Below are 20682 nucleotides of genomic sequence, written 5' to 3' on the forward strand. Positions count from 1 at the left end.
GCAGTGTCATGTGATGTGTCTGGACTTTTCCCCTCTTCGCTAAACCAGGCGGGGCCAGGACCAGCACGTGATGCCTCCGGCCAGCGGGCCATGAGTTTGACACCCCTGGTCTAATGGTTAAGGCATTTGGCTGCTAGTCAGCAATAACCCATTTCCTAAATCTGAGTACCATGCACAACCATTGGCTGTATATTGGCAGCACCTGATTGTCTAAAAAAACCTCTTCAATTTGCTCTGGGTCTCGTCCATATGCATCCTGAGCCCCCCTCACCCAGTCCATCCAACCCTCCGTTATTGTGGGAGGACAACCTGGTGCTTCTTATGAAGCAGCTAGCACCGCCAGAGACAAAGAAGAGACACACCAAAGGTGCTTTTTCAAGAGGCAAGTGGACTTTCTGGTTTTTCTTTGAAGACATTTCGCTTCTCATCCAGAAGCTTCTTGAATGAGAAGGAAAAAATCTTCAAAGAGCAACAACCACTTGAGACCTTCAAGAAGAGATTGGACTGCCATTTGTCAGAAATGGTGTAGGGTCTCCCATTTGGGCTGGGGGTTGGACTAGATGACCTACAAGGTCCCTTCCAACTCTGATTATCTGTTAAATCTGTTAAACCAGAAAGTCCATTTGCCTCTTGAAAAAGCACCTTTGGGACAACCAGGACATGAACAACTGAGAATCTCCTCAAACATCTCCTCACACCATGTCCCAGACCTCGTCCTCTTCCTCTTCCCCTTCTCCTTGAGCAGACATGTTCCTTTTTCCCCCGCCCTAAGAACCGTCCTAAATGGAGATTTCAGCAGCAGCAGCAGATAAATCGCAGCCGTGCCTAACAGAGCATTCATTGACCGTCAGAGTCTTGCCCTGAAAGGACCACAACTCCCAGTGTGCAATTCGTGGGACGTTGACATCTGGACCTGAATGGGGGGGAAGGGGAAAGAAAAAACTACAATTCCCAGCAACCTCTCCGGAGCCGCCGGTCTCCAATCCCGTCTCGGCTAGCGCTTCTTTGCCGAGCCGACAGAGGCGGCGAGCACCGCTGAGGCGGCGGCAAGCGTTTTTTCTGCGGCCGACGGAGGTGGAAAGGCGGGAGCCGCGGCGGTCTCCTCCGGTAGCGGCAGACTCTCTTGAGGCCCGCCTTCCCCTCCCCTGCAGTATGGCTGCCACAGGAGGTGGGCACGGCGGGCTGGAGCCTCCAGGCGGTCGGGGAAGGGGGGCGGGCGAGGGGCTTTCGAGGCCTTGCCGGATGGGCCCTCGGGAGGAGGAGGAGGAGAGCCGGGCGGGACGCCTCTCGTGGGAACCTGTGCGACCCTCTTTGTGAGGGGTCCCACAGAGAGTGGGGAGGGGCGGCTTGAATGAGGGAGGCCGGGCGCTTCGCTCTTTTCTTTCAAACTCTTGTTAATGACACAAAACTATCCCCCCCTCCCCTCAGAATATAGAGGTGGTCGCCGTTGGCTTTTATCATACTACTTCGGGTGGGTGAGGTGTTTTTAGGCGAGCGTCACCTTCGCTGTCACCCAGGGAAAGAAATGTTATAGGGGTGGCGGGGGCGGGGGTGGAGTTTCCTTCAGAAGTAACCCGGCGTTTTCTGACAGACTTTCATCGCTCAAGGAGGACTAGAAACCTTTCGGAGCCTGTTTAGCGTGGCACTTGGGTCTTGGCGAGGCGCTTGAAAGGGGGTGGTGGGGTGACTTCTGTTTTTTTTTGGGGGGTCCTATTTAGTACCGGGGTGTTAAATTTGGGTTAAGAGGACCCCTCCCTCAAAAAAAAAAAACCGTCAGCGGGGGTGGGGCTGTTTGCCAGCGTGGCTGATGGTTGCCAGAAGTTGTAGCTCAGTAACGGGGGGCAAGCCACAGGTTCCTCTCCCTAGAAATGAAAATGCAGTCCTTTTGAAAGAGGAAATCTTTTGTTTTTGGAGCGGACCGCCGTCAGAGATATGAAGATAACGCTGAAGTTAAAATACGAATTCATAGAAGGAGCCACGTTCTCTGATGGGAGTTTCAAGAGGGTTAATTAGATCGTGGTTGAAACCAGGAAGTTAATGAGAGATCCAGGCACACATCTCTCCCCCCCCCCAACCACACTCCTTTTTTTTAAATCTCACAATTTACAAATAGTAAGATTTAGTTCAGGTTTTGTTCTGAAGGCACATGGGTGGGGGTAAAGAGGGGATAAAAAGAGGAGATTGGTGGCACTGTGGCTCCTCTTCTAACCCACGCTCTGTATTTGCATCCTGTCCCCCTTAATCCCGGACTTCCCCGTACTGAGCAAATCTATACATGCAAACTGCAGTTCCCTTTCAGATTCTGTCTTAGCCAAGGGAGGTCTGGGATTGAGAGAGAGTATGTCCCTGTCTTTCTACATGCCTTTCTAATTATGCATTCTCCTGAACCCCTAGAAGAAGATACATTTATAGCTAATATGTATAGAGGTTTCTCTGTTACCATCAATGTTAGGCACTTTGTAGAATGCCTAGGAAATCTAGAGAATGCCAAAAATGGGACGTCAGAGTATGAAATGCTTAATCGTTCACACATTTTTTAAGCATTCTGTGCAATTCCAAAATGCAAACCAACAAAGTATAAAATACTCCCACTAGAAGTGCCATTCTAGCCTTCCTTGTTGTAACAAGTAGGTCAATACTTGACTTTTTCTCTGTTTTTTTTCTTCCTCTGGTTTTTCTGTAACATAAAATTGCCACAAAAATTACAGTCATCAGGAGTTGAGCTTCGCCTGAGTGTATCTTGCCTTTATGTATATTACTACCAGAATGTATGTTCTAGATTAAAAAGCAGCAGAACCTGATTTGTAAAATCCTCAAGTACGTCATTTGTCTTCTCTTGGAAAACTGGCTTCTTTCATTTCTTTATTACCAAAACAGGTTTTATATTGAAGTACTGCCTGGTTGTCATTTTGCCAGGTATTCTGAAATATTTCTAAGCTTGGTGTTCTTTCTGGGGATGTGCTAAGGGTCAATGTATTATTTTGTTATTATTTTATCATCTATGTTGCATATTCAAGATTGCAAACAAATAAAAAGCCAAAGACATAAATTCACATCAAAATCAATTAACCATTTATCAGTTGGCAAAAATATTTTCTAAATTCTGAAAAGACAATGCTGGACCCAACTCCCAAATGAAAGCATTTCATTTTCTCTGAGTAATGCAAGAAAAAGTCCTCTTAACTCACATAAGGCCTTAAAAGTTAGTACCAGTTGTTTTAAATGATGCCAAGAAATATTTGATAGCCTGTACAGTTCTTTCCATATATAATCCCTTGTATGTTGCAGCCTAGTAATTGCTGCATTGCTTGCCAATTACATATTTGGGACATTTTCCTTGAATAGGATTTTATAGAGCACATTGCATGAATAATACTTTTTACCAGTTTTTACCAGTTCACATCATACATAATTCTTGTTAAAACTATCCTTGCAGGTTGATTAATAGATGAGAACAGCATACCCAGAATCACAGCTTACTTTTAGGAGGCGTATAGCCCTATTCTTATTTTAGAAAACTGAATGTGTGGATTTGAGCATTTTTTGGAACACAGAGAACAGTGACTTGGTTTTAAAGATGGGACAGAAGACAGAAGTTTTGAGTCCTTCTTTTGACATAAACGAATTCCTTCTATCCATTTCCAATAAAGGAATGATAATCATTGTTGAATATAGCTTCTTGGTATTTCGTAAATTGTTACTGGATGACCTTCACCAATCCTGTTGTGCTCCACGCACACAGAATAGGCTGTCCTTCACATCTCTTATCAGCAACTTTTGAGATGTCCTTTAGATTAACAGCACATTGTCAAAGAACAGAGAAAATGTATGGTTTATAATTCATACATTATGTACAGTCAGGTTGATGTTGACTTTTAGTAACCACAAACACTGATTTTCTTTGGGATAATCTGTTCCAAACCTGACCCTTCAAGTCTCCAACAGTGTGCTCATCATCAATGTAAGTAAGTCCATCCACCTTGTTGGTACTTATTTATGTTTTCTTCCCCTTTTCTCAGATACAGAAAAGCAAGTTCTTTACATGGAGTGTCCCAAATAAGATGGTTTGAGCTGGTCATTTATGTCTCAAGTGAGAACTCTGGATTAATTTTCTTCCACAATCTATTTGTTTGAATTTAGGGGGACAGAACAGCCATCCATTCTTGGGAGTCTTCTCCCACACTGAAGTTCAACACTCTCTTTATTCCACACCCTTCAACTTTCATGTCCATAAAGTGTCATAGAAAAAAATCATTGCATGATTTTGTTTTTTGTAGGTCTAGACATGACTTTATAAGGTCTTCATCGCTACTTTGTAGCATATTTCTGAACTGGTTATTTTACTGTTGATAATTGATCCTAAAAAGCTGCATGTACTGAATCTGCAATATGATGAGTTCCGAATTCTAGTTTCTAGGTACTTTTTGAATGTGCTTCATTTTACATTAAGTCAAAGGGAGATTTATTTATTTATCTCCCAACTTCGGTATGCTACTTCCTCTTCCAATTAGTCTTGACTCCACTGAAAATTAGTACTTTGATTTCTGAGAATTTATATGGGGTGTTGATTATTTCAGTTAAAAAATAAGTACTGTAAATATAGAAACATTGGACCTATTAATAGGTTTATGATAATTTGGGTATATACCCCCTTTTACTTTCTGAGAGCAATCAGAGAAATAATATTTGTAGAATTAGACCCTAAATAGCAGTATATAACATCAAGTATATAGAATGTTTTTTTCCTTTGGCCAATTCCTAGAGTAAGCCTTCTTATACTATGGGTGGTTCAAAAATGTGAAATATAAACAAAGTCCTGTTGTCAAACCAGGTGCAAACCCAACTTGGAGTGCTTCCTGTAATCTGCTTCACTGAAGAAAATTTGGAGTTGAGTTGTTATCTGTAGCTCTAAAATCCTATTGAAAAAAGAAAGACTGGAAACAGTACACTAGTTATCTGTGATAATGGGATTTAATGATTTTTTAGCAAGTGTTTTACAGCATTATTCTAGAAAATAATATAACCCTCTTTCAATTACTGTAAGTATTAACATTTGTCACCTAATTGGTTACGACTTCCTCTGGTAGCTCTTATCAGCCAGAATTAACCAAACAATACTATCTCACTCTAGCATGGGGGCAGAAGAAAATTAAACATCCCTCCCCCCACATACATCCCTGTATAATTACAGAAATAGTTGCTTTAAAGACATACTCAAAGCTCAAACATTGAAGCAGATTCAGATATTTTATCAACAAAAGGTTTTGATGTTTACTAGTTTTACTAGTTTTTTCATGCATCCTATTGTTTTAAGCCTGTTTCATGTTTTTAAAATTGTGGCATCAATAAGGTACTCTTCTGATAAAGTAGGTGAACCACAATGTGACAAAATTAGTGCTCCAGCGAAATGCTGTGGATATTATTTACTTGGCCTTCAGTAAGGTATTTGATAAAGTAGACCACAACATATGCTTGATAAAATGTGGGTTAGACAGCATTGCCACCAGATGGAGACGTAATTGGCCGACCAACTGCACTCGGTGTGTATTCATTAATGGAACTGCATCTACATGCAGGGAAATATGCAGTGGGGCATCTCAAGGCTCTGTCTTAGAGCCATGCTCCAACATCTTCATAAATGATTTAGAGGATCAGGTAGAAGAGGAACTCATCAAGCTGGCAGGAATAGCCAGCATTCCAGAAAATAAACTCAAGATACAGATGGATCTTGACAGACTTAACACTGGATCTTATCTTAACAAAATGCAATTCAATGGTGAGAAAAATAAGGTTCTACATTCAGGCAAAAAAGACCAAATGCACAGGGACAGAGTAGGTGGTACCTGGCTCAATATTAGTAACTGTGAGAGAGATCTTCGAGTCCTACTGGTAAAAAGTTAAAGGTAAAGGTTTCCCTGTCCAGTTATGTCCAACTCTAGGGTGAGATGCTCATCTCCATTTCTTGGCCAAGGGAGTCTGCATTTTCCTAGCATTTTCTGTAGTCATGTGGTCAGTATGGCTATATACGAAAGGCGCATGGAACACTTACCTTCTCACTGAAGTGGTACTGATTAGTCTACTTGCATTTGCATGCTTTCAAATTGCTAGGTAGGCAGGAGTCCTAGTGGACAATCACTTAAATATGAGCCAGCAGTATGCTGCAGTTGTCAAAAATTCCAGTGCAGTCCTAGGCTCCATTAACAGAGCAATAGAATCAAGATCATTTGAAGTATTATTACGACTTTATAATGTCTTGATAAGATCACACTTGGAATATTGCATCTGGTTTTGGTCACCACAATATAAAAACAGACGTTGAGACTCTTTAAGAGCAACAAAGATGATTGGGAAACTGGAGGCTAAAACGTAAGAACAGTTGCAGGAGTTGAGTATATCTAGTTTAAATGAAAAGGACTAGTGGTGACATGTAGCTGTGTTCTGATATCTAAGGGGCTGCCCAAAGAAAGAGGGAGTCAACCTATTCTCCAAAGCATCTGAAGGCAGAAGCAGCAGCAATGGATGGAAACTAATCAAGGACAGAAGCAGCCTAGAACTAAGGAGATATTTCCTGACAGAACATTTAATCAGTGGAACGACTTGTCTCCAGAAGTTGTAGGTTTGGAAGTTTTATTGGAAGTTTTTAAGAAGGGGATTTGACACCATTTGTCTAAACTGGTATAGTATTTCCTGCTTGAGCAGGAGGGGATTGGACTAGAAAACCTCCAAGGTCCCTCCCAACTCAGTTATTCTGTTACTCTGTTATGGAAAAGTTGCAAGTCACAACATAATGAACACATAAGAGCAAGAGAATATAAAAAATAGAAATCTAAAATGATTAGATATTAAAATAATAATGCAACGGTCCTCTAACATATTTCTTGTTTTTTCTTGTTTGCACAATGATAAAAATAGATTTTCCATATATAATCTTGAAGAGATATCCTAGCATTATACTGAGGGTTTTTTTTCTCAACATTCAGAAATTTGAATTGTACAGATAATTCTTTTAAACAAATGTTTAGGGTGTGAGGTGGTATTTGGCAAAGTTTGGGAAGATATATCTGCTTTTATCTGTGTACAGAATATTTTTCATCATTCACATCTAATGAAATATGGTTCACATCTTGATCCATGGAAATCGATCATAATATATGCCATTCTTTCTCAAGTTCATTTATTTCAATTTTTCACCAGAACAAAGCAAATTTACCCAAACATTGTATGGAACTCCTTCTTCAAGCACAGCCATTCGTGGGATGGATCCCCTTCATGCTTGTAGCATTCTCCAACAGCTCAAAATGATGTACGATGAAGGACAGCTGACAGATATTGTGGTAAAAGTGGATCATGGGAAAACATTTTCCTGTCATCGAAACGTCCTTGCTGCAATCAGTCCTTACTTTAGGTATATAATATTTTATTTTTAGTGTATTATTTGTATTGTAAGTAATTTTGTTCTGGTATTTATATGTGTGTTTGTGAGAGACACAATGGGCAACAGATTAATTCATTTGAACAGTCTGTTTTCTTCTAACTTATCCTAGCGTTCTTTTATTTACAACATTAATATAGGAATTAAAGCCGTTAGAGTAGTTTGGCTATTTTTAACTGCTTCATTTCTTGACTTCTGAATGTTTAGGGTCTATAATTATTTTTCCAAACTTATTTGCAGGCCATCTTAGATATTTTTACAATTTGTGACAACTTGCAGAAATTGGATCACATGTATTGTAAATGTGCTTTTCACATGTTTTATAACATGACAGAATTTTGTATAATAAGTCAAATCACTATTCCCCTTTCCAAGTTTAGAAAGTTGTTAGAAATTACAATTGACTGTTTAAAACTCAAATATAACAGATAAGCAAAAAATAGCATTTAATGTGCTTAAGTTTCCTAATGCAGCCACAGGAAAGAGTTTTTGAGATTAATATGAACCTCTTGCCATACTGTTATTGAGTTGAAAGTGTCTTTTCTTCAGATCTGATCCAGTAAATTTATCAGGTCCGTGGGACTTCTAGTTCTGCCTTTGGCATCACCATTACTTTGGCACTTGCAGGCACCATCTCTGAAAAGGCCAGGAATAGCAAAAATTAATGTGAATTATGCCTCCTTTGCAAAAGAGAAAAGAAAGGGATGAGCAGAGCTAATGCTGGCAGGTACATGGAACCAGGAAGGTGCAAATGCAAGCTTCTTTTCTAAAATAATTGTTGTACACCTATAAATATATTTGGAAATATAAATCTATGGAACTGGCTCACCCCGGTAGAATTGGTCTATGCCATCTGTGCCAGCAGAAGAGCATGTTCCTGAGCCCCAGCATAGTAAGCAGCACTGAAGCCTTGTAGAAAGGGGAAATAGTTGTTGGGGGAGCTGAACAGTCCCTTACCATGGAAGAACCTAGACTGTGGTTGGGAGCCCTGGAATGGCTTGTATGGGATGGGTCCTCAGTTCATGACTGGTGGAATTTGGTTCTGGGAAGTTCTGGGATTGTCTTCATTACATGACACAGTAATGTGATGTCATGCTTTATGACCGCATAAATTCTTATCCGAATTACTGTTCGTCCCATAAAGGGAAAGATGAAGAGTTACATTTCTGAGGAGTCCTTGGTGCTCTCTGAGCTTGCTTGTTTTCTTGCAGACAATTCATTACTCAAACTACTATAGATAATGTCATCTGCAAGAAAACAATCAAGCTCAGAGAGCACCAGGGATTCCTCATGTCAACTCTGAGCTACAAATATTCTCCTTCGTTAATTACATTTCTATACTAAGAGCAGATATGCATTAAGCACTGTAAGAATGATAACATCCATAAAACAACCTAAACAGTTACCAAAAGTAATGCCACACTGTGTGAGAAATGCCTGGGTAATGTTCTTGTGAATGGATGCTCTTTTTGGTTTGATGCCAAAAATTTATTCTAAAGCAAGATAAGCCATTCACATAGTTTATCTTACCAAAGCACCCAAAAGCAGAACAAGAAGCAGTGGATGAGAACTAAGCAAGCAGAGACCCAACATAGAACGTAAGAGAAATTTCCTGACAGAACAATTAAACAGTGGAAGGACTTGCCTCCAGAAGTTATGGGTGCTCCAACACTATAGGCTTTTAGGAAGAAACTGGACAACCATTTGTCTGAAGTGGTATAGGATCTCCTGCTTGAGATCTTCTGCTTGACCACCAAGGTCCCTTCTAATTCTATTATTCTGTTAAATAATGTGACATTGGGAATTTTTAAAATCTGAACCATCCATTATAGCACCTCCTGCAAGTGCATATTTTTACAAGAAATACTAATATGGATGTAATCTGTTTCCAATAATTTAATCCCACATACTTCTGAGTTCAAAGCAATTGAAAGTCTATCCTGAAGTAAGCTTTCACACTTGTATTTATTGCACAATGTTGGGCTGCAGAGTTTAGTGACCATGGTTGTGACAGTCAATTTCTTCTGAAGATGACCGCCACAGTAACCAGCAAAATACCAGGAAATCTATCAGACCACAGTTACTAAACCCCAAAATTGCCCAGTTTGAGTCACTTCAAGAAAGAAAAAAATAGCTGAATAGTTGTTTTTAAATAACATGAATTATTCTTTACTATGCATCAAACCTCATCCCAATCTGCTATAACTAAGTTGTTTGTTTACTTCAACACTTGTATTATAATCCTATATGTATCTCATTAGAAGCCTTTTTAGAGTTCAATGGTACTTAGGTTGGGAAATCGTTCTAGGGTTGTGGCTTTATTCTTCTGGGTTAAAAATATACTTTCTTGTTCGAGTATTCTACATGACTTTTACCAAGCCAAATCTGTGCTTTGTGGTATAGATAAGTCTGTTGCTAATAACAACTCTTTAGGTAATCATTCATGATGTAGCTGTTCTGAAGTTTTGTTTCCATGGTATGGAAAATTTAAGAAAACATTGTATTTATTGAGGCAGGAACTACAAACGTTTTAGTCTGGATTGTTGGGAACAGATTCAGAAAATCCAGGCAGTGTAAGCAGTTCTCTCTTAGTAGTTGCAAAAGACATTTTGATTATCCATGTTGCAATCCTTATTTTTAGCAGTAGCATCCATATAAGCAAGTGTTCTGTAACTCTCAACTAATATAAATGTATTAAAAATCTAATGGTAAGATCTTAACAAAGTCAGGATTCTGCTGACTGACTTAAAGTCCAAAATGGGTAAAGCAAAAATAAATCTGAATATTAATAACAGTGGAAATTATGGTTGATACGTTAATTATAGTTTTTATTAATTGTGTGCATATCCTCATTTTATAGATCTATGTTCACTAGTGGCCTTACTGAGAGTACCCAGAAAGAGGTTCGGATTGTTGGTGTTGAAGCAGAATCCATGCATTTAGTGCTGAACTACGCATATACCTCCAAAATAACATTGACAGAGGCCAACGTCCAAGCTTTGTTCACTGCAGCTAGTATCTTCCAGATCCCTTCCATTCAGGATCAGTGTGCTAAATACATGATCAGTCACTTGGACCCACAGAACTCGATTGGGGTGTTTATTTTTGCTGATCACTACGGACATCAGGAATTGAAAATCAGATCACAAGATTACATTCGTAAAAAGTTCCTGAGTGTCACCAAAGAACAAGAGTTCCTCCACTTGAGGAAAGACCAACTTGTAAGCATATTGGACAGCAATGATTTAAATGTTGACAAAGAAGAGCATGTCTACGAAAGCATTATAAGATGGTTTGAGCATGAGCCTAGTAAAAGAGAAGACCATCTGCCAGAAATTTTTGCCAAATGCATCCGTATGCCCCTACTGGATGAAGCATTCATAGAGAAAATCCCTCCCATGTTTGCACAGGCTATAGCCCAAAACTGTGTACAGAAAGAACAAAGTGGTGCCAATGGCTATACCCAGAGGCTTGGAATGACTGCTTCAGAAATGATCATCTGCTTTGATGCTGCCCACAAACACTCAGGAAAGAAACAAACAGTGCCTTGTTTAGACTCCATTACAGGGAGAGTGTTCAAACTATGCAAACCACCTAACGATTTAAGAGAAGTTGGGATTCTCGTGTCACCTGACAATGACATTTACATTGCTGGAGGATACAGACCAAGCAGCAGTGAGGTTTCCATAGACCACAGAGCAGAAAGTGATTTTTGGCTGTATGACCACTCCGGCAATAAATGGATTCCTAAAGCTCCGCTGCTTCGTGCCCGGATAGGTTGCAAATTGGTTCACTGCTGTGGTAAACTGTATGCAATAGGTGGTCGAGTTTATGAAGGAGATGGGCGCAACTCTCTTAAATCTGTGGAATGTTATGATGGTCGAGAGAACTGCTGGACAGCTGTCTGTCCAATGCCTGTAGCAATGGAGTTTCATAATGCTGTGGAATATAAAGACAATATCTATGTTTTACAGGGTAAGATGCTTTGTGTGGGGGGATATGTTGAAATTTGAAGTTAGCACTGACAATTGAAGTATTGGAAGAAGAGAGAAATTTCGTTAGCTCTTGATCATTGCCGGTAGTTTCCCTGCTAATTGTACCATACAGGATGGATGATCCTATTCATATCCTACAGTACAGGCAGAGGTAAATTATGCTATGGTGCATATCAGTCATTTTTATTCAAGATAATATTTTGACTCGCTGTTGAGATGTTCTGATATAACCTACAATAGGAATTACTTACACTCTGTAGGTGATAGGGAGAGCCACTGGCAGAAATATAATTGAATACTATTTAAAGGTATTATACGTAGTTCTACTTCTGAAAGTGATATTCCATAATTCATCTTACTTTTTCTTTACAAATTTCTTAATGTTTGGACCAGTGTTTCTCAACCTTAGCATCTTAATTACTTTTAGGCAACTTTCAAAATTCCCAAGCCAGCAGAGTTTGGGCCAATAATCCATGGTTTGGACTATTGAAGGCCAGATATATTTAGTAATTAGCAATAAAAAGAGAGGAGAGCGAGAAAGAAGCTCACACAATTTCAGGATTCTGATACAAAGAGTATTAACACCCTGTGCCCTCACCACAAACCTAATCTGAATTTCTATCATCAATCATCCCATTCCCACACACCTACATATACACACCACCTATTTGCATAGAAAGAAAACTCCTATTTGGCACTAGTTCATGTTTCTTTCAATTGTGAATAGCAGAACTGAATTCAGATGGAACTATAATGAAGATGTCCTCATCCTCATACCATATTCCTAGTTGAGCTTGTCCAACAGTCTTCAAATTGTTTTTGTTTAAAAAAAATGTGCTTGAAAGCTTGCATATTTGGTTTGCAAATACTTTCACAAGAACGTCTGACTCTAAAGACATCTTAGAAGCCTGCTTCTATTGGACTCCTTTTCTCCTCAGACGCTCATTATTATTAATTAAGGTGTGGAAAACATTCTAAAATATTGCTTTAAACTACTTGATTTGTATCTTTAAAAAAATAATATAAAAATTGCAATTGTGATAATATCAGTACTCAGCTTTAATAAAGTCAGTAAATCAAAGGAGATAAATATTTATTTTTACAGCTGAACTATTATTTTGTTCTCTGTTATTTGTACCAAACATTTAAATGCTGTTTGCACAATAAATGGAAAGGTTTCTACTGAATGCTTTCTGATTCATCCTCCCCAAATTATTAACATCCAGGTGTGTTGAATAACTGGTAGTTGGTTCATGTACATGTGCCAACTTTTCTGTAGAAGTACAAAAAAGATAGACTTAAAGCTAGGGTCTGCTGAATAATATGGGTTCTGGATTAGGAGTTGCATGTCTGGAACCAATATAGTCTCCCTAGAGAAGTGAATATTTATTATTTTGGTTAAATGCTAGTGGAATAGGCTATAAGAGATTTAATGTGGTGGCATAAGATAAATATAGAAGACAATAAAGTTGAAGGTTCCTGTGAATATGTATAAGTATCTTAATTATTTTTTAAAAAAATATGATTAATATAGATATGAAATGCATTGGTGAGTGGTTTTTAAGTATACAGCTTACACTAATTTTAAAATTAAATTTTAGAAGGATCTATAGGCAGGATTATATAAGGATTTTGCACTATATTACTTTATGTTTTCAGTGGGAAGCTACTTGTTTTTAATAAAACTGGTTGATGTTTCCAATGGACTGGATATAATATTTATTTTGATGAGCCGTGGTATCACGGTCATTAGAATTCAGTATTGCAGGCTGACTGCCCACTGCCAGGAGTTTGGTCCGGATCGACTCAAGGTTGACTCAGCCTTCCTTCCAAGGTTGGTAAAATGACCCAGATTGTTTGGGGTAATATGCTGACACTGTTAGCATATTAAACCGCTTAGAGAGGGCTGTAAAGCACTATGAAGCAGTATACTAAGTCTAAGTGCTATTGCTATTTGTTAACATTTTAATGAACATGGCATAGATACTTGTTGTGTTTTATTAACTTATACGTAGGTAAATTTATAGACCAAATTTTGTGAAACTTCTGCTATTCTTTCTCCTCACTTTACTGACCAATTTTGGGTGTTAAAGCATGGATCTTATAATGAATTCAGTAGAGTTCAGGTCAGCATTTAAACTTGCCTGTAGTGGTGAAGTGTAGTAGATGGCTTCCCCATCACATTGTCTGCAGCAGGGTTTTCTCATTTTATGACCAGGCTACTCAAGTTTTGCCCTTAAAAAAAAGTTTTGTCCTCTTGTCCAACCATGATAAATTTGTCAAGTATTTAGAGAAAAGAACTGAACATACAGTCAAGTGAAATAGAAAGCATACCCTCTTTGAGTTCTGGACACAGTAAAACTCATGTGGTCCTTAGCAGTTTTTAACAGTAGGTAAGTACAATCTCAAATGAACAACAACACATGACATATTACACCATGTCATCATTTATTTTACAAAAATAAAATAAAAATAAAGCCAAAATGGAGAAGTCATTTCAATTTGTTTATTTTTTGCTGCAGCCAGATACTTAGAGGGATAGGCTAACTAATTGTGATTGCTAAGTTCCAGGGGGAAGGTATGATTGCATGCCTCCAGGGAGGAATCACTGCCTTTTAACCTGAGGTTTGTATAAGTGCCTTGAAGAGCCTGTCCCTGAACCTTGGGAGTTTAAACAAACCACTCAGTTGCAAATATTCCCTTCCTGGGCAAGTTGAAGAGGAAGCCTATTCAGCTACGTTTCTCTGATCCTTTCAATGTCATCTTCATGCCTGAATAAAATAGCAATAACTTTGCTTGCCCTGATTTCAGAAGAGAGACATGGGAAGTGTTCTTATGTTGACTTAAATCGCTCCACAACTGGTTATGGCACATCACTGGCTCAGTGGTTTCAAACTGAAGGTACTTTGTTAACATTTCCTGCGTGTAAGACTATCACCAGAGAGTAGCTGTTTGGCTCCTCTTTAATGCGCATGACTGCCAGAGGTGGTCATCTGTAGAGATTTGATGTTATCATTATGGTGATGGCATTCAATTCTGGCTCCCCCCTCCCCGCATCAATCAGAAGAGGTTGAACTGGTGCTTGAGTGTTGCCTGCAGTTAGGACAAGGTTTAACAAACTGCAGCTGAATTTAGATAAAATGGAAGTACTGAAGTGATCCTCAGAGATGGGACGATGTATTGGATGACATGGTGCAATGTGAAAGAATCTGTATATAGGTTGTCTTTCATTCCAGTTTGTCAATTAGAGGCATAGGTGACCTTAATAATAAGAAGGGCTGATGCTTAGCTTCAGCTGATAAATCAGCTACAATATTTCTTGAACACAGATAGCCTATTTTTAGTGGTCTGTGCCTTAACAACTATATGATTGGTTATTAGTACAATGTACTTGGCATATGGAGATACCTTGAAAATGATGAAGAACGTTGTATAGAAAACAAGTATAACTGAAGAAGGAGACCATATTACAAGTTCTGAAATGCACTGAACTAGTTTCCGATGAGATACAATCCCAAGTTTTGCCTAGGACTCAGTTAATTAAAATATGATCTCCGTCTGTACTATCAAACTCCTGTGTAAAAGTCAGCAGGGAGACTCTACTTGTAGATTCACATTTGACTCACATTTGATAGCCAGAAGTAAAGCCTTTGTAGTGACAGTGGTCCAGTTATGAATGCCCTCTTAAGAGGTGTTAAGCTGCCTACACACAAATGTATCCTTTCAGAAAATATTGCATACCTGTTCACCCAGTCATTTATGTAATAACAACTATTTTGGGACCAGATTGCCTAAGGCTGCCTTTATTTGATTTTTCTAATTAGAAAGAACTTCAATATTTAATTTTTTATTAACATTATTACATTTTTGTGTATTTTAAAAATTGTTTTTAAATATTACTGTTTAATTTTGATTGATTATGCTTGTAGTTTAGATATTTTCCTTTGTTTGAAAATGGTTCTAGGTTGCTCTCGTTGAAAGCTCTATTAAAATAAAATAGCTTTTCTTCTGGTGAAATGAATGCATTATAATTGGCTTTGCATTATAATTCCTGCAATTACAATTGCAGGAATGTCTATAATGTTCTCAAAATTACAGATGTGGTTTACAACCCTGTAAGTTTAGAGGCTTCTGAGTCACAAGATTTGGTAGTATACAAAGTTAAGTAAGTAAGTAAATAAATATTTTCAGGTATTGCATATTGTTTTGCAGAAATATTTTAGGACAACTCTTTAATTTTCTGTATGATGCACAAGTACCTTGATAGCTCATTAGAAATTGTTCTTAATATTGTTGGGTCAGTTGCTTTGAGGAAAGTAGAAATCTTAATCCATTGCTTTGGAGGCTGCTTAATAGTGTCTTAAGGCAAGTTCTTTACATTTTAGTTTCCCTTCCTTTCTGTCCTTTAGGAGAATTCTTCCTCTTCTATGATCCTCGAAAAGATTATTGGGGTTTCTTAACTCCAATGACTGTGCCTAGGATCCAGGGTTTGGCAGCTGTCTACAATAACTCTATCTACTACATTGCTGGAACCTGTGGAAACCACCAACGTATGTTTACTGTAGAGGCTTATGACATTGAATTGAACAAGTGGACTAGAAAGAAAGATTTTCCATGTGATCAGTCCATTAATCCATATATTAAACTTGTCGTCTTGAAAAATAAACTTAATTTGTTTGTTCGAGCAACTCAAGTCACAGTTGAAGAACATGTCTTCAGAACCAGCAGGAAAAATTCTCTTTATCAATATGATGAAGCTAATGACCAGTGGCAGAAAGTGTATGAAACTCCAGATAAGCTTTGGGACCTTGGACGTCATTTTGAATGTGTTGTTGCTAAATTGTATCCACAGTGTCTTCAGAAAGTGATTTGATTCCTCTCCCCTCTCCCTTTCATTGGTAAAAGGCCTTAGTGACTTTGGTGTTCCATGCTACCCGAAACATCTGTTTTTAAGAAAAATTCATTCCTGTCAGTATTTAATGTGAGCTGAAATTGATAGCTTTTGGGTTTTTTTATACGTATATATATCTATATATCTACATATATGTTGGAATGGGTGCTCTTTAAAGGTTGCAGTGGGGAGAGGGAATTAGTTTTAGGTTTTAGTGGATGTTTTTCTGCAGAGTATGGAATGGGTTACAAAGTGCAATTATCAACATTTTCTCATTTGTTCATATTCTATTTAGAATGACAGATTGACTAAAAGAAAGAGGAGATGGATTGGGTAACTATGCACTATAACAAGAACAAATTTAATATGAATAGGAAAGGTGAAGAGACCAAGCTTGAAGTGACTTCTTGTTTAAATACGGGTAAAATCTGAGGCAATATCGATGGCTTGCTATTTTTGATTTGGTGACAGTAAATAAAGAAAAACACCCAGCCCTCTTCCATTTATTGAAAAGGTACTGAAATATTTTAAGTTTGTACCCTTTGGTTCGTTTAGGCAACTAATATATTTCAGTGAGTCCCTAAATGCAGAAAAGGTGACATAATCTCTACATAGTACAAAACTCACAATATATTTCTGCAAATTTGAATGTATAATTATTGTTTATATGCAGTTGTTTATAGATTCAAAATAAGATTGTTGTGAATATGGCAGGTTTGGATGTTCTGTTAACCAAGTACATTGTAACATTTCCTTTGGCAAAAACAACAGATTGCAAATATTTTCTTTTGTCAGCTATAAGTGTTTTTATTCTTGCTTTTGGGTTTCCCTCCACCCCTTTTTTCATTGCAGAATTTCTCTAGCTTGTTATTTTTAAAAAATTCTGAATCAATAAAACAGCTGCACATAAATAGTGTGAAATACAAATTTGCAGAGAGAAATTGTGAGAAAGAGATTGTGTCACACTCTCCTCACACAGGGCTTCATTGAAACCTACAGTTTGTTCAGGAATGTCTAAAATCTTATGTGCAGCTTTAAAAAAATAGATTTAAAGTCACCGGAGAATACAAGTTCCCATTTAAGAAAGAGCTGCCCTACTTCAGATGGCTACATTGCTTCTCTTCTGTAGATTTAATTTTAAGTGTGGTTTCTTAATTTTCCATTAGTGTTAAGAGAGCTATTTTTTGCCAATTAAATGTAGATGTTCAAAAGCAGCTGAATATGTTGGCCACTCCATAAAGGGCTCAAACCCATTGGTGCTAGTACAATTTTCATATTTGTAAGTCCAAAATAGGTCAAATGGGCAAAAGCTGCTATGCAAGGCAGTGGGTAGTAGTAATGTCTTGAGTCTTAATCACACTTGCTGCTTTGTGCATGGACATCTATTTTATTTAAATATCTTATGTGTTATGGTTCTTATGTAACATATAGATAGTCTTAATGGCCTTTTGGAAATAGTTCCATCTTTGAAAGTTAAGCGCTAAAGGCACTTTGTTTGGTCCACTCCGATAATTTTGACAGTGTAGCTTAAAACAGTTCTACATAGTTGACCATAAACTTCTAGATAAATGTATTGGAATTCATTACTATAGGTAGCTGTTGGGCCTTCGTATAACAGTAGAGCAAACTAATGAATTTATTGTTTCCACTATTGCTAATTTGGCATGAATTGTTGGTGAGTTGTTACTCAAAAATATATTCCTACACTCCAATGCAACAATGTAAAAGCACGTCCAGCTCCATTTGTTTGGAGTAATGTGAAAGTTTGCACTACTGAGCTTTCTTTGTAGTCCTAGAATAGTTATTTTTGGAAATACACCATAAAAACATGTGGAATTGAAAAATAGAATCCAGAAGTTTTTATTTTACATTTCTGCATTCATATTTGAAATAATTTAGAATTCTTGTTGTTGTTTTCATCCCTAGGTAGTATTAAGGCATCTGAGAATGCATTTGCTAACTGGCAATTCTTAGAGTAACATTGATCCTCAAGAAAGAAATATACTTGACTTTCATCTTGGTTCAGTTTAAGGCTTGTTTTAAATGATAAATTGTCTTTTCTCTAAGATGGGTCTCTACTTTTGACTGAGTCAGATCAATCAACCTTTATTTAAGAGAGCAAATTTAAAACCACAGATTGATAAATATGGTTCATACTCCCCAGTAGATAAACATTATCTCACTTGATTTTGTATCTTTTAAGTCTTGCACAATATTATATGTAGAAAACATGACTGTGAAACTAAATGGATAATAAAGCCTCATTCTGTTACATACCTCATTTTCCAGAGATTCAGCAAGCAGCTTTTTCTTTGGGCTTTTTCATATACCATGCTGGAGGTACATTAGTCTAGACATTGATATGTGTGTGTGTGTGTGTGAGTGTTTTTCTTGCATTATTATTGCTTAAGCACATTAAGATACTAAGAATACATGCTAGATAGTTGCAGTTGGTACATTACTTAGTGTTATGAAAGGTTATAACTTCATTTTTAATTCTTGTCTCAATAGTGCTCAGGTTGGGAAACTCCAGTAATGCAAAATTGCATAGTCTGTCTAATCTTGACCCCTGGCCTCTTTGCTGCCAACTAGAAATAAGAATTGGTGCTACATATTATGGTTGGCTCCACATTGTTTTTATTCAGGAGTATAAGGCTGTATAGTTTACCCTTATAATTGGAAAGTAATAATGGAAAATGATTGAAAAGTAGCAAATGCTCTTTGGATGCTGTAGGATTAATTTCCCAGCTGACTACAGTTCAACATGGTAGGGCCCTAGCCTGCTACTTTAGAAGTGAGTTTAGGTTTTCTCTACATGGATGATTAAGGCTTTGATGTCTTAAGTGTATTTGCCAAGACTGATTTTTTAAATAAGTTGTGGTTTCTTTGGCATTTGTATAAAAGTGTTTAGTTATCAGACATTTAATTGTTTTTTATTATTTACTTGGCTGTATTTGCATTGTTGTAAGCCTCTTAGCTGCAAACTTTCTGAAGCACACTCCCTTTAATGTTGCATTATTTTTTGCAAGAAAAAAAGTGTTACATCATTTTCAAAAACCTTAAAAACACATTGCTGCTTGTTGACAATCTTCTGTATTTATTTAGAAGTGTCAATCGGACTTGAAATTTAAGAACTTAGCTTGTTAGCAAATGAAGTTGTCATGTGATGAATAGGAATAGAATATGCTGTGGTTGAATTCTGCAGTAGGTTTGCTCTTAATTTTTGTTTTTTGTTTTAATCTGCACTAAATAAATATCTTTGTCTAACCATCCAGAGGGGGAAGGGAAGAAGCTGTGGACTACAGTGCTTGAGAGTTAAATCTTGAAATTTTTACCAAGGGGTGAAATACCGTGAGTCTTACGCATGAATAATTATTTAAGCAGTAATATTAACTGAGGAATTTAGTTGTTTACATGCTTCTAACTTATCTAATAGGAAATTTCCTGTATAAACTTGTTTTTTGAGTAACCTAATTCTGAAAGAACCTTGCACAATGTGAGACCAGATGGACATAAGTCACCATAATTGTGCTAAGCGGTTCAGAGTTGCATTTGATATTTCTACTTATATTCTTTGTTGTTCTTTTTTGTTTATTTAGCTTATTTTCTGGTACATCATTTTTCTGTTTAACATACATTTTAAAAACAGACATGGAAAACATTCTCAGTTTTTAACTCCACAATTTGTTGTTTTGAAGGCAGAATCCACCAAGTACACTTGTTGCATATTTATCAAAACCTTGCACTTGCCCCACGGAAGTGGAGCGAGGCTGTGCAGCTGGACTACCACCTGGTGGGTTTTTTTTCCCAACCTGCCAAGCCAGCTCTCCTCTGTATGCAGTATATGTGGTCTGTGTAATATCAGAAAGCTCACAAATCTGTTTAGAAATGGTATCAGATGTTCAGTGCTCAGGTATGCTAGTAAAGAAGTACTGTAGTCCTCTGAGGGCAAATGCGTGGATTTTTAAACATTTTGCCATAATTGCACAATTTTGCAATTTTATGTAATGTCATGTTAATTTTCTTATAATAAACCTGTTGTTCAAATGCAGTTGTTTCTACTGGTTTTATTGCTCTTGCTTGCTTTTCTCTTAGATTTATAGAACACATCTGTATTGGCTAAGGTCTGCAGACCACATCTCTTGAGATCTGTCTCATATGACCCATCTTCCCCCCTTTTCTTGACTTTTCAAACTGAAGAAGATTTAATTTTTCTCGAAAGCATTCCTCAGTTTGGTTATGGATTGTTCAAAGTGATGTGCTGAGGGGAAATGGTGGGCTAGAGTTGGATTCATATGACTTGACCCATGTCATCAAATATCAAATGATGCTTTTTTCTAGATCTTCTCTTTCCCACCTTTTTG

The 20682-nt window shown here is 37.6% G+C and overlaps 1 protein-coding gene across 1 annotated transcript; it reads left to right on the plus strand.

Annotated features, from left to right (window-relative positions):
- The first annotated feature begins 988 nt into the window (after positions 1-988).
- KBTBD8 (kelch repeat and BTB domain containing 8) lies at positions 989-20369 on the plus strand. Its single transcript, XM_026722098.2, has 4 exons — positions 989-1168; positions 7195-7405; positions 10293-11407; positions 15837-20369. The coding sequence occupies exons 1-4, from the start codon at positions 1153-1155 to the stop codon at positions 16298-16300; spliced, it is 1806 nt and encodes a 601-aa protein (XP_026577883.2). The 5' UTR covers positions 989-1152; the 3' UTR covers positions 16301-20369.
- Positions 20370-20682: the final 313 nt, after the last annotated feature.

The sequence above is a fragment of the Pseudonaja textilis genome, chromosome 2, assembly GCF_049901715.1.
Source record: "Pseudonaja textilis isolate UNSWEBS1 chromosome 2, rPseTex1.2, whole genome shotgun sequence".
NCBI lineage: Eukaryota > Metazoa > Chordata > Lepidosauria > Squamata > Elapidae > Pseudonaja > Pseudonaja textilis.